The 13,153-nt window shown below is 27.0% G+C and overlaps 1 protein-coding gene across 2 annotated transcripts; it reads left to right on the plus strand.

The window, feature by feature from the left end:
• Positions 1 to 716: 716 nt before the first annotated feature.
• On the plus strand, positions 717 to 4,858 carry LOC145037276 (E3 ubiquitin-protein ligase RGLG2-like). Of its 2 annotated transcripts, XM_078985900.1 has the most exons (11): positions 717 to 961; positions 1,526 to 1,864; positions 1,970 to 2,110; positions 2,202 to 2,315; positions 2,399 to 2,496; positions 2,748 to 2,827; positions 2,934 to 3,039; positions 3,139 to 3,266; positions 4,113 to 4,314; positions 4,412 to 4,468; positions 4,563 to 4,858. In XM_078985900.1, exons 2-11 carry the CDS (start codon positions 1,534 to 1,536, stop codon positions 4,641 to 4,643), a joined length of 1,338 nt encoding a protein of 445 aa, XP_078842026.1. In that variant the 5' UTR covers positions 717 to 961; positions 1,526 to 1,533; the 3' UTR covers positions 4,644 to 4,858. The 2 variants fall into 2 exon arrangements, with proteins under 2 accessions (XP_078842026.1, XP_078842025.1); XM_078985899.1 differs by lacking the exon at positions 717 to 961 and having other exon boundaries at positions 1,255 to 1,864.
• The last annotated feature ends 8,295 nt before the right edge of the window (positions 4,859 to 13,153 follow it).

Below are 13,153 nucleotides of genomic sequence, written 5' to 3' on the forward strand. Positions count from 1 at the left end.
GATATTCAAATTATACTAAATTAGATTAAAAACTATATTCATATGAAACAAAAATCAAGCGGTCATTGGGATTAATGGCAATGAATCATAAGCAACGAAAATTGCAATTTTTGCCTTGCGGTATTAGGTGGTGCCCTCTTTCTTTAAAATCAAGGGTTCAAGTCTCGTCGTGGAAATAGATGGAATTAGGTGTTAATGTAAGAGTAGATTATATATTTATATTTGCTGTTTAAAAAAAAAGTAAAAAAACTAATTTAATTTTTTTTTTATAATTCAGATATTAGATAATCTCAGAATATCCGAAAATAATCAAAATCACTATTTGAATCGGAATCCAAAACTAATTTAAAATTTTTTGATTCAGAAAACCTCTATTTGCAAGAACCAACTTAACAAACTGAAATATTTAAATAACCAATGTGATATCTTCAACCTTAGAAAGTCAACATTTTTAAAAGTGGAACAATACTATAACCTTTTCGAAGTTTCATACCGGATCTTCAAACCAAAATATAAAATTGGACCAAAAACTTGCTAACTTTTAAAAGTTGTACCAAAACTGTATACTTTTACTAAATATAGGGACTAAATCTGTAATTTAAAAATATCAAAGTTTCAAATAGGGCCCAGGCTAGAGATTATGCTTGTCAAAGTCAAAATTGAATAAGAAGGTTGCAGTTTGACTTTTAAAAAGTCAGTATTTTTCAAATGGGGTTAATGGAATCCCTTTTCTTCGTAAAGAGGGATATTCGCCCAAAATTAAGAAGCACGATTTGTCGAGGAAGAAATCCGGTGGCCTGAGAACTCTCCATCCATTCAAAACCAATCATATTAAATCAAATAGAATGGAAGCTTCACTTACTTTCCGAAGACAATCGGAAACTTCCATTTCCATTGATGCGCTGAGAAATTCTCTTCATTTGAAAATGGCACATGGTGACGCTTCAGAGAATCTATCCAGGTTTGTTTCATCGAATCATTCCTGTATATTGAATATTAATTGATTCACCAATCACCTCCTCTTCAATTTTTTAATTTGTTAGTAACACATCAAATTAACCACGGAGGTGATAATTGTTAATTGAGGGAAAACGCTGATGTAATTTGACCAGAATTTACAAGTATGATTCACGTTTCTTCTAGTTTAAGAGATAGAAATTTCAGATGTATCAATGCCGTGTTTTGACCAACTTCTATGGCTACTAGATAGCTACAGAATTGATATCTGTTTCAGGGTTTTATTGTAAACGAAGTAATTCAAATGTTTATGTAACGTCACACGAAATAAATGAAAATCGGTGTAAGCTTCCACGAATCACCATCTTAGTTTTCATCGCCGTCAATCCCGCGTTGTTTCTCGATATATAATGCTACCAATTTACCAAGTCATGTTTATTATCTGATTCAGTATTCACTATAAATAAGCGTTTTCAGTTCAGATTTGAGGGGCTTTCGTTCAAATAATCCACAATTTGATTTCGAGAAACTGTTTTCTGAAGAACAACAATACATCTGAACTTTACAGATTAATCGATGGGAGGCAAGAATTCAAGGGAAGAAGCAGCGAGATATAGACATTCGTCATCGTTCCAATCAACTTCATCATTTTCTAATTATCCTCCTCAACCATCGTATTCTCTTCCGCCTCAAGGAGATCAAAATTACCCTTTTCAGGATCCGAATCCACAACAATATACTTCTCTTCCAATCTATACACCACAGAAGAAGCTTGATAAACGATATTCAAGAATTGCCGATAGTTACAACTCTTTGGAACAGGTAACACAGGCTCTATCACATGCGGGACTTGAGTCTTCTAATCTCATTGTCGGCATTGACTTCACCAAAAGCAATGAGTGGACAGGTAGTTACTTTGTAATACTTGATTTCATGTTCATGTTGCTTTTTAAATTCCATCAATGGAAGTGAATTAAACTTTGAACATGCTAACATTGAATCATGTAAATAGGTTCAAGATCCTACCACAGAAAAAGCTTGCATCACATTGGAGATGATTTAAATCCATATGAACATGCCATATCCATTATTGGAAAAACTTTAGCTGCTTTTGATGAGGATAACTTGATTCCTTGTTATGGATTTGGAGATGGTATAGCTTATAACAGCTAATATAGCTCTTTATTCTTTATAATTGTGTTGAAAAATTTAAATATTTAGAGTGATCTTAATTTTATTTTCAGCAACAACACATGATCAAGATGTTTTCAGCTTTTATCCCGAAGATGGTTTTTGTAATGGATTTGAAGATGTGTTAAGTAGATATAGAGAAATTGTCCCTCATCTTAAGCTTTCAGGTTCTAAATCTAATTTGGTTCTTTTGAGATTAATATTTATTTTTTCATCATAAAATTAAACTTTTTTTCTTTTTGTCATGTAGGTCCCACATCTTTTGCCCCTGTCATTGAACAAGCTATGACAATTGTTGAACAAAGTGGTGGCCAATACCATGTCCTATTAATCATTGCTGATGGGCAGGTTGGTAATTTCGGTCGATATTAATCATACTTTCTAGGATATGGAGGGCATTCACGTCTTTTTCATTAACAAAAGATTGAGAGTGGGTCCCTGTCCCACCTTTTTATGCATGTGACAAAAAAGTACAATTTTTGTCCTATATGCCAAATGCAGTATAACCTGTTCTTTCTGTGTCATAATTTGTGTCTGATGAATTGTTCTTTAAATTACATCAAACTAGTAATTTTTATAAAACTTATTTATATTTATAGGTAACAAGAAGTGTGGATACCGAACGAGGTCATTTGAGTCCACAAGAACAAAAAACTGTAGACGCCATAGTCGAAGCAAGGTGATTTTCTATTTTTCTACAACTTTTATAATTTAAAAAAAATATTAAATACAAGATTTTTGTGTGCTTATATTCTAAACTAAAACTACAATTTCATTTTTAACAGTAAGCTTCCACTCTCTATTGTATTAGTCGGGGTGGGAGATGGGCCGTGGGACATGATGAAGGAATTTGACGATAATATCCCTGACCGTGACTTTGATAATTTCCAAGTAAACATAAATTCTACCTTGAATATAATTTCCATGGTGTCATACCTTATTATATTATACGTTTTCTAATGTTATTATTATTAATTTTTTTTATATTAGTTTGTGAATTTCACGGAAATCATGTTGAAAAACACGCCTCAAATCCGAAAAGAGACAGAATTTGCTCTTTCAGCATTGATGGAAATCCCTTCTCAGTATAAAGCGACAATCGAATTAAATTTACTTGGGTATGTTCTCTTCCTTCCTTATGACACAAACCAGGACAGGACATGATAGAACAGACTGCACTGCGTTTGACATGCGTTGGGATTAAGATAGGCTAAGGATGTGTTTGGTGCGCCACAGCTAGCTTATTTTTCGAGCTTTTTTAAGTTGTTATGTTTGGCAAGCCAAAAAGTAGCTGATGAGCTAGTTGTTTAAAAAGTTTCTTTGAGTAGCTTTTTAAAATTTTTCCGAATATACCCTTAATGAATTTAAAAAAAAAAAAAATGTCCTTTGATATCATTTTATATCTTTCAACTTGCTTGTCAACTAGTTTTTACCGAACATCATTTTTTGTCAATTAGCTTATAAGCTAACAACTAGATTTTCAGTTAGGCTATAATAGCTGAAAAGCTAGCTGTTAAATTAAAAGTTAACTGATAAAAAATATTGTTTGGTAAAACTTACCGAAAAGCTAGCTGGAAAATATAAAATAACTTAAAAGGACATTTAAAAGAATATGTTTCTCAATTAATTAAGGGGTATATTTGGAAAATATTAAAAAAGCTCCTAAAAAACTAGTTTAAGTAGCTTTTTAAAAAGCTAGTTTATAAGCTACTTTTTAGCTTGCCAAACATGACAACTTAAAAAAAGCTCAAAAAATAAGCTAGCGTGTGGCGCGCCAAACACGGCTTAATCAGCTAGCAGCTAGCTTTTCAGCTAGTCGGCCAAACATAGCATAAGACCAATGTCAATGATAAGAATTTAAATTTTTGTCCCACCCACTGTGCAAAAAGACATAAATGCCCTTTTAATCCTCATCATCGAAAATAGTCATGTCTGATTTTTGATTTTTGTTTTGGGATTTGCAGTAGTCGCAAAGATATAGGAATGTCGCGTCGGAGGATTGCTCTTCCGCCACCTATTCGTTCACCATCAACTTACAATAACATCTCAAAACCATTTAATTCAAATAGTTTTCAAAAGGGGTCAGTTTCACAATCATCTTATTATGGTCAAACCAGTCAACATCACGTATTGGAATCAATTTCAAAATCTACATATGACAACCAGGTAAATATTTTTGTTTTTGCAACATTTTTCTATAATCACATGGCATTTAATATTTATAGCAAGTGATTTTTATTTTGTGATTATTTATTTATCATAGGTATGCCCGATTTGCCTTGCTAACCCAAAGGACATGGCCTTCGGGTGTGGACATCAGGTATATTAATTTTATTTTATTTTTATTTTACTTTAAATGAATATTAATTTTGTAGAAATTTTATATTATTTTTATGATTATTTTGATTTGACAGACATGTCACGAGTGTGGGGAAACGCTTCAATTGTGCCCGATTTGTAGGACATCAATCCAAACTAGAATAAAGCTCTATTAAATACAAAGTCACCATTCTTTGATGTTTGCTACCAACAAAAAAATTTATTTATTTATTTTTTTCGTTTTTGGTGAGAGTCATGTCTAGGGGTTATACTTGGTGATTTTAAGGAAACAATGGTGTAAATGAAGAAATAATTTTTTTGTTTGTAAATGTTTAATGATTTGTTACTTTCATTTTTATTGGTTGTGCAAGATAAATGAGAGATTTTTGAACTGTTGTCGAGTGAACAATTTTCTTTTATGATTTGATATGTTAAACGATTTGTTAATTTCAATTTTGTTGGTTGAGTAAGATAAATGAGAAATTTTTGGATTGTTGTCTGTTGATCAATTTTCTTTTATAATTTGATATGTTAAACGATTTGTTAATTTTATTTATATTGGTTATGTAAAATAAATGAAAAAATTATTGGATTGTTATTGAGTAAACAATTTTCTATTATGATTTCACATGTTAAACTATTTTTTAATTTTATTTTTATTGGTTGTCTAAAATAAATGAGAAATTATTGGACTGTTATCAAGTGAACAATTTTCTTTTATTATTTGATATGTTAAACGATTTGCTAATTTCATTTTTGTTGGTTGTGTGAGATAAATGATATATTATTGGACAATTGTCTGCTGATCAATTTTCTTTTATGATTTGACATGTTATACAATTTATTAATTTCATTTTTATTGGTTGTGTTAGATAGATGAGAGATTATTGGACTGTTATCGATTTGTCGATTTTCCTTTATGATTTGATATGTTAAACGATTTGTTAATTTCATTTTTATTAGTTGTGTAAGATAAATGAGAAATTATTGAACTGTTGTCAAGTGAACAATTTTCTTTTATGATTTGACATGTTAAACGATTTATTAATTTCATTTTTGTTGGTTGTGTAAGATAAAAGATAGATTATTGGACTGTTGTATGTTGATCAATTTTCTTTTATGATTTAACATGTTAAACGATTTGTTAATTTATTTATATTGGTTATGTAAGATAAATGAAAGATTATAGGATTGTTGTCAAGTAAACAGTTTCTATTATGATTTGACATCTTAAACTATTTGTTGATTTTATTTTTATTAGTTGTGTAAGATAAATGAGAAATTATTGGATTGTTCTCGAGTGAACAATTTTCTTTTATGATTTGACATGTTAAACGATTTATTAATTTCATTTTGGTTGGTTGTGTAAGATAATTGAGAGATTATTGGACTGTTGTTTGCTAATAAATTTTCTTTTATAATTTGACATGTTAAACAATTTATTAATTTCATTTTTATTGGTTGTGTTAGATAGATGAGAGATTATTGGATTGTTGTCGAGTGATCGATTTTTTTTTTTTTTTTTTTTTTTTTGTTTTTATGATTTGACATATGAAACGATTTGTTAATTTCATTTTTATTGGTTGCGTAAGATAAATGAGATATTATTAAACTGTTGTCGAGTGAACAATTTTCTTTTATGATTTGACATGTTAAACGATTTGTTAATTTCATTTTTGTTGGTTGTGTAAGATAAATGAGATATTATTAGACTGTTGTCTGTTGATCAATTTTCTTTTATAATTTGACATGTTAAACGATTTGTTAATTTTATTTATATTGGTTATGTAAGATAAATGAAAGATTATTGGTTTTTTGTCTAGTAAACAGTTTTCTATTATGATTTGACATGTTAAACTATTTGTTAATTTTATTTTTATTGGTTGTGTAAGATAAATGAGAAATTATTGGACTGTTGTCGAGTGAACAATTTTCTTTTATGATTTGACCTGTTAAACGATTTGTTAATTTCATTTTTGTTGGTTGTGTAATATAAATGAGAGATTATTGGACTGTTGTCTGCTGATCAATTTTCTTTTATCATTTGACATGTTAAACGATTTGTTAATTTTATTTATATGGGATATGTAAGATAAATAAAAGATTACTCGATTGTTGTGGAGTAAACAGTTTTCAATTATGATTTTACATGTTAAACTGTTTGTTAATTTTATTTTTATTGCTTGTGTAAGATAAATGAGAGATTATTGGACTGTTGTCGTGTGAATAATTTTCTTTTATGATTTGACATTTTAAACGATTTGTTAATTTTATTTATATATATTGGTTGTGTAAGATAAATGAGAGATTATTGGATTGTTGTCGAGCGAACAATTTTCTTTTATGATTTGACATGTTAAACAATTTATTAATTTCATTTTTATTGGTTGTGTAAGATATATGAAAGATTATTGGACTGTTGTCGAGTGATCGATTTTCTTTTATGATTTGACATGTTAAACGATTTGTTAATTTCATTTTTATTGGTTTTATAAGATAAATGAGAGATTATTGGACTGTTTGTTGAATGATCAATTTGCTTTTATGATTTGACATGTTAAAGGCATTGTTAATTTTATTTATATTGGTTGTGTAAGATAAATAAGAGCTTACTGGATTGTTGTCGAGTGAACAATTTTCTTTTATGACTTGACATGTTAAAGGATTTGTTCATATTATTTTTATTCGTTGTGTAATATAAATGAGAGATTATTGGACTGTTGTAGAGTAAACAATTTTCTTTCATGATTTTACATGTTAAATGATATGTTAATGTCATTTTCGTTGGTTATGTAAAATAAATGATAGATTATTGGACTGTTTTCTATTGATCAATTTTCTTTTATTATATCACATGTTAAACGATTTGTTAATTTCATTTATATTGGTTATGTAAGATAAATGAAAGATTATTGGATTGTTGTCGAGTAAACAGTTTTCTATTATGATTTGACATGTTTAACTATTTGTTAATTTTATTTTTACTGGTTGTGCAAGATAAATGAGAAATTATTGGACGGTTGTCGAGTGAACAATTTTCTTTTATGATTTGACATGTTAAATGATTTGTTAATTTCATTTTTTTTGGTTGTGTAAGATAAATGAGAGATTATTGGAATGTTGTATGTTGATCAATTTTTTTTTTGATTTGACATGTTAAACGATTTGTTCATTTTGTTTATATTGGTTATGTAATATAAATGAAAGATTATTTGATTGTTTTCGAGTAAACAGTTTTCTATTAAGATTTGACATGTTAAACTATTTGTTAATTTTATTTTTATTGGTTGTGTAAGATAAATGAAAAATTATTGGACTGTTGTTTAGTAAACTATTTTCTTTTATGATTTGACATATTAAACAATTTGTTAATTTTATTTTTATTGGTTGTGTAAGATAAATGAGAGATTATTGGACTGTTGCCTGCTGATCAATTTTCTTTTATGATTTGACATGTTAAACGATTTATTAATTTTAGTTATATTGGTTATGTAAGATAAATGAAAAATTATTGGATTGTTGTCGAGTAAACAGTTTTCTTTTATGATTTGACATGTTAAACTATTTGTTAATTTTATTTTTATTGGTTGTGTAAGATAAATGAGAAATTATTTGACTGTTGTTAGCTGATCAATTTTCTTTTATGATTTGACATATTAAACGATTTGTTAAATTTACTTATATTGGTTATATAAGATAAATGAAAGATTATTGAATTGTTGTCGAGTAAACAATTTTCTTTTATGATTTCACATGTTAAATAATTTGTTAATTTCATTTTTGTTGGTTGTGTAAGATAAAAGAGAGATTATTGGACTCTTGTCTGTTGATCAATTTTCTTTTTTCATTTGACATGTTAAACGATTTGTTAATTTTATTTATATTGGTTATGTAATATAAATGAAAGATTATTTGATTGTTCTCGAGTAAACAGTTTTCTATTATCATTTGATATGTTAAACTATTTGTTAATTTTATTTTTATTGGTTGTGTAAGATAAATGAGAAATTATTGGACTGTTGTCGAGTAAACAATTTTCTTTTATGATTTGACATGTTAAACGATTTGATAATTTTATTTTTGGTTGTTGTGTAAGATAAACGGGAGATTATTTGACTGTTGTCTGCTGATCAATTTTCTTTTATGATTTGACATGTTAAACGATTTATTAATTTTATTTATATTGGTTATGTAAGATAAATGAAAGATTATTGGATTGTTGTCGAGTGAACAATTTTCTTTTATGATGTGACATGTTAAACGATTTGTTAATTTTATTTATATTGGTTGTGTAACATAAATGAGAGATTATTGGACTGTTGTCGAGTGAACAATTTTCTTTTATGATTTGACATGTTAATCAATTTATTAATTTCATTTTTATTGGTTGTGTAAGATAGATAAAAGATAATTGGACTGTTGTCGAGTGATCGATTTTCTTTTATGATTTGACATGTTAAACGATTTGTTAATTTCATTTTTATTGATTGTGTAAGATAAATAAGATATTATTGGACTATTGTCGAGTGAACAATTTTCATTTATGATTTGACATGTTAAACGATTTGTTAATTTAATTTTTATTGGAAATGTAGGATAAATGAGAGATTATTTGACTGTTGTCGAGTGATCAATTTTCTTTTATGATTTGACATATTAAACAATTTGTTAATTTCCTTTTTATTGGTTGTGTATGATAGATGAGAGATTATTGGATTGTTGTTGAGTGGTCAATTTTCTTTTATTATTTGACATGTTAAACGATTTGTTAATTTCATTTGTATTGGTTGTGTAAGATAAATGAGTGATTATTGTACTGTTTGTTGAGTGATCAATTTTGTTTTATGATTTGAAATGTTAAACGCATTGCTAATTTTATTTATATTGGTTGTGTAAGATAAATGAGAGATTATTGGACTGTTGTCTGTAGATCAATTTTCTTTTATGATTTGACATGTTCAACGATTTGTTAAATTTATTTATATTGGTTATGTAAGATATATTAAACACTATTGCATTGTTGTCAAGTAAACAGTTTTCTATTATGATTTGACTAGTTAAACTATTTGTTAATTTTATTTTTATTGGTTATGTAAAATAAATGAAATATTATTGGATTGTTGTCGAGTAAACAGTTTTCTGTTATGACTTGACATGTTAAACTATTTGTTAATTTTATTTTTATTGGTTGTGTAAGATAAATGAGAAATCATTTGACTGTCGTAGAGTAAACAATTTTCTTTTATGATTTGACATGTTAAACGACTTGTTAATTATATTTTTGTTGGTTGTGTGAGATAAATGAGAGATTATTGGATTGTTGTTTGCTGATCAATTTTCTTTTATGATTTGACTTGTTAAACGATTTATTAATTTTATTTATATTGGTTATGTAAGATAAATGAAAGATTATAGGATTGTTGTCGAGTAAACAATTTTCTTTTATGATTTGACATGTTAAACTATTGGTTGTTTTTATTTTTATTGGTTGTCTAAGATAAATAAGATATTATCGGACTGTTGTCGAGTGAACAATTTTCTCTTATGATGTGACATGTTAAACGATTTGTTAATTTTATTTATACTGGTTGTGTAAGATAAATGAGAGATTATTGGACTGTTGTCGAGTGAACAATTTTCTTTTATGATTTGACATGTTAAACAATTTATTAATTTCATTTTTATTGGTTGTGTAAGATAGATGAAAGATTATTGGAGTGTTGTCGAGTGATCGATTTTCTTTAACGATTTGACATGTTAAACGATTTTTTAATTTGATTTTTATTGGTTGTGGAATATAAATGAGAGATTATTCGACTGTTGTCGAGTAAACAATTTTCATTTATGATTTGACATCTTAAACGATTTGTTAATTTAATTTTTATTTGCTGTGTAGGATAAATGAGAGATTATTGGACTATTGACGAGTGATCAATTTTCTTTTATGATTTGACATGTTAAACAATTTTTTAATTTACTTTTTATTGGTTGTGTAAGATTGATGAGAGATTATTGGACTGTTTGTTGAGTGATCAATTGTCTTTTATGATTTGACATGTAAACGCATTGTTAATTTTATTTATATTGGTTGTCTAAGATAAATGAGAGATTATTCGATTGTTGTCGAGTGAACAATTTTCTTTTATGACTTTACATGTTAAAGGATTTGTTAATATTATTTTTATTCGTTGTGTAATATAAATGAGAGATTATTGGACTGTTGTCGAGTGAACAATTTTCTTTTATGATTTGACTTGTTAAATGATATGTTAATTTCATTTTGGTTGGTTGTGTAAAGTAAATAATAGATTATTGGACTATCGTCTGTTGTTTGATTTTCATTTTTGATTTGACATGTTAAACGATTTGTAAATTTTATTTATATTGGTTATGTAAGATAAATGAAAGATTATTGGATTGTTGACGAGTAAACAGTTTTCTATTATGATTAGACATGTTAAACTATTTGTTAATTTTATTTTTATTGGTTATGTAAGATAAATGAGAAATTATTGGACTGTTGTCGAGTAAACAAATTTCTATTATGATTTGACATGTTAAACGATTTGTTAATTTTATTTTTGTTGGTTTTGTAAGATAAACGAGAGATTATTGGACTGTTGTCTCTCGAACAATTTTCTTTAATGATTTGAGATGTTAAACGATTTATTAATTTTATTTATATTGGTAATGTAAGATAAATGAAAGATTATTGGATTGTTGTCGAGTAAACAGTTTTCTTTTATGATTTGACATTTAAACTATTTGTTAATTTTATTTTTATTGGTTGTGTTTGATAAATGAAAGATTATTGGACTGTTGTCGGGTATGATTTGACATGTTAAACGATATGTTATTTCTTTTATGATTTGACATGTTAAACGATATGTTAATTTCATTTTTGTTGGTTGTGTAAGATAAATGAGATACTATTGTACTGTTGTCTGCTGATCAATTTTCTTTTATGATTTGACATGTTTAACAATTTGTTAAATTTACTTATATTGGTTATGTAAGATAAATGAAATATTATTGGATTGTTGTCGAGTAAACAGTTTTCTTTTATGATTTGACATGTTAAACTATTGGTTAATTTTATTTTTTGTTAGTTGTGTAAGATAAATGAGAGATTATTAGACTGTTGTCGAGTGAACAATTTTCTTTTATAATTTGACATGTTAAACAATTTATTAATTTAATTTTTATTGGTTGTGTAAGATAGACGAAAGATTATTTGATTGTTGTCGAGTGATCGATTTTCTTTTATGATTTGACATGTTAAACGATTTGTTAAGTTCATTTTTATTGGTTGCGTAAGATAAATGAGAGATTATTGGACTGTTTTCGAGTGAAGAATTTTCATTTATGACTTGACATGTTAAACAATTTGTTAATTTCCTTTTTATTGGTTGTGTAAAATAGACGAGATTATTGGACTATTGTCGAGTGGTTAATTTTCTTTTATTATTTGACATGTTAAACGATATTTTAATTTCATTTTTGTTGATTGTGTAAGATAAATGAGAGATTATTGGACTGTTCTCTGTTGATCAATTTTCTTTTATGTTTTGACATGTTAAACGATTTGTTAAATTTATTTTTTATTGTTATGTAAGATAAATGAAAGATTATCGGATTATCGTCGAGTAAACAATTTTCTATTATGATTTGACATGTTAAACTATTTGTTAATTTTATTTTTATTGGTTGTGTAAGATAAATGAGAAATTATTGGGCTGTTGTCGACTGAACAATTTTCTTTTTTGATTTGACATATTAAATAATTTGTTAATTTCATTTTTGTTGGTTGTGTAAGATAAATAAGAGATTATTGGACTATTGTCTATTGATCAATTTTCTTTTTTTGATTTGACATATTAAACGATTTGTTAATTTTATTTATGTTGGTTATGTAAGATAAATGAAAGATTATTGCATTCTTATCGAGTAAACAGTTTTCTATTATGATTTGACATGTTAAACTATTTGGTAATTTTATTTTTATTGGTTGGTAAGATAAATGAGAAATTATTGGACTGTTATCGAATGAACAATTTTCTTTAATGATGTCACATGTTAAACATTTTATTAATTTTATTTATACTGGTTGTGTAAGATAAATGAGAGATTATTGGACTGTTGTCGACTGAACAATTTTCATTTATGATTTCACATGTTAAACAATTTATTAATTTCATTTTTATTGGTTGTGTAAGATAGATGATACATTATTGGACTGTTGTCGAGTGATCGGTTTTCTTTTATGATTTGACATGTTAAATGATTTTTTAATTTAATTTTTATTGGATGTGTAGTATAAATGAGAGATTATTTGACAGTTGTCGAGTGAACAATTTTCATTTATGATTTGACATGTTAAACGATTTGTTAATTTTATTTATACTGGTTGTGTAATATCAATGATAGATTATTGGACTTTTGTCGAGTGAACAATTTTCTTTTATGATTTGACATGTTAATCAATTTATTAATTTCATTTTTAGTGGTTGTGTAAGATAGATGAAAGATTATTGGACTGTTGTCGAGTGATCGATTTTCTTTTATGATTTGACATGTTAAACGATTTTTTAATTTCATTTTTATTGGTTGTGTAAGATAAATAAGAGATTATTGGACTGTTGTCGTGTAAACAATTTTCATGTATGATTTGACATGTTAAATGATT

Source organism: Lactuca saligna, chromosome 3 (assembly GCF_052625555.1).
Source record: "Lactuca saligna cultivar CGN05327 chromosome 3, ASM5262555v1, whole genome shotgun sequence".
Classification (NCBI taxonomy): domain Eukaryota; kingdom Viridiplantae; phylum Streptophyta; class Magnoliopsida; order Asterales; family Asteraceae; genus Lactuca; species Lactuca saligna.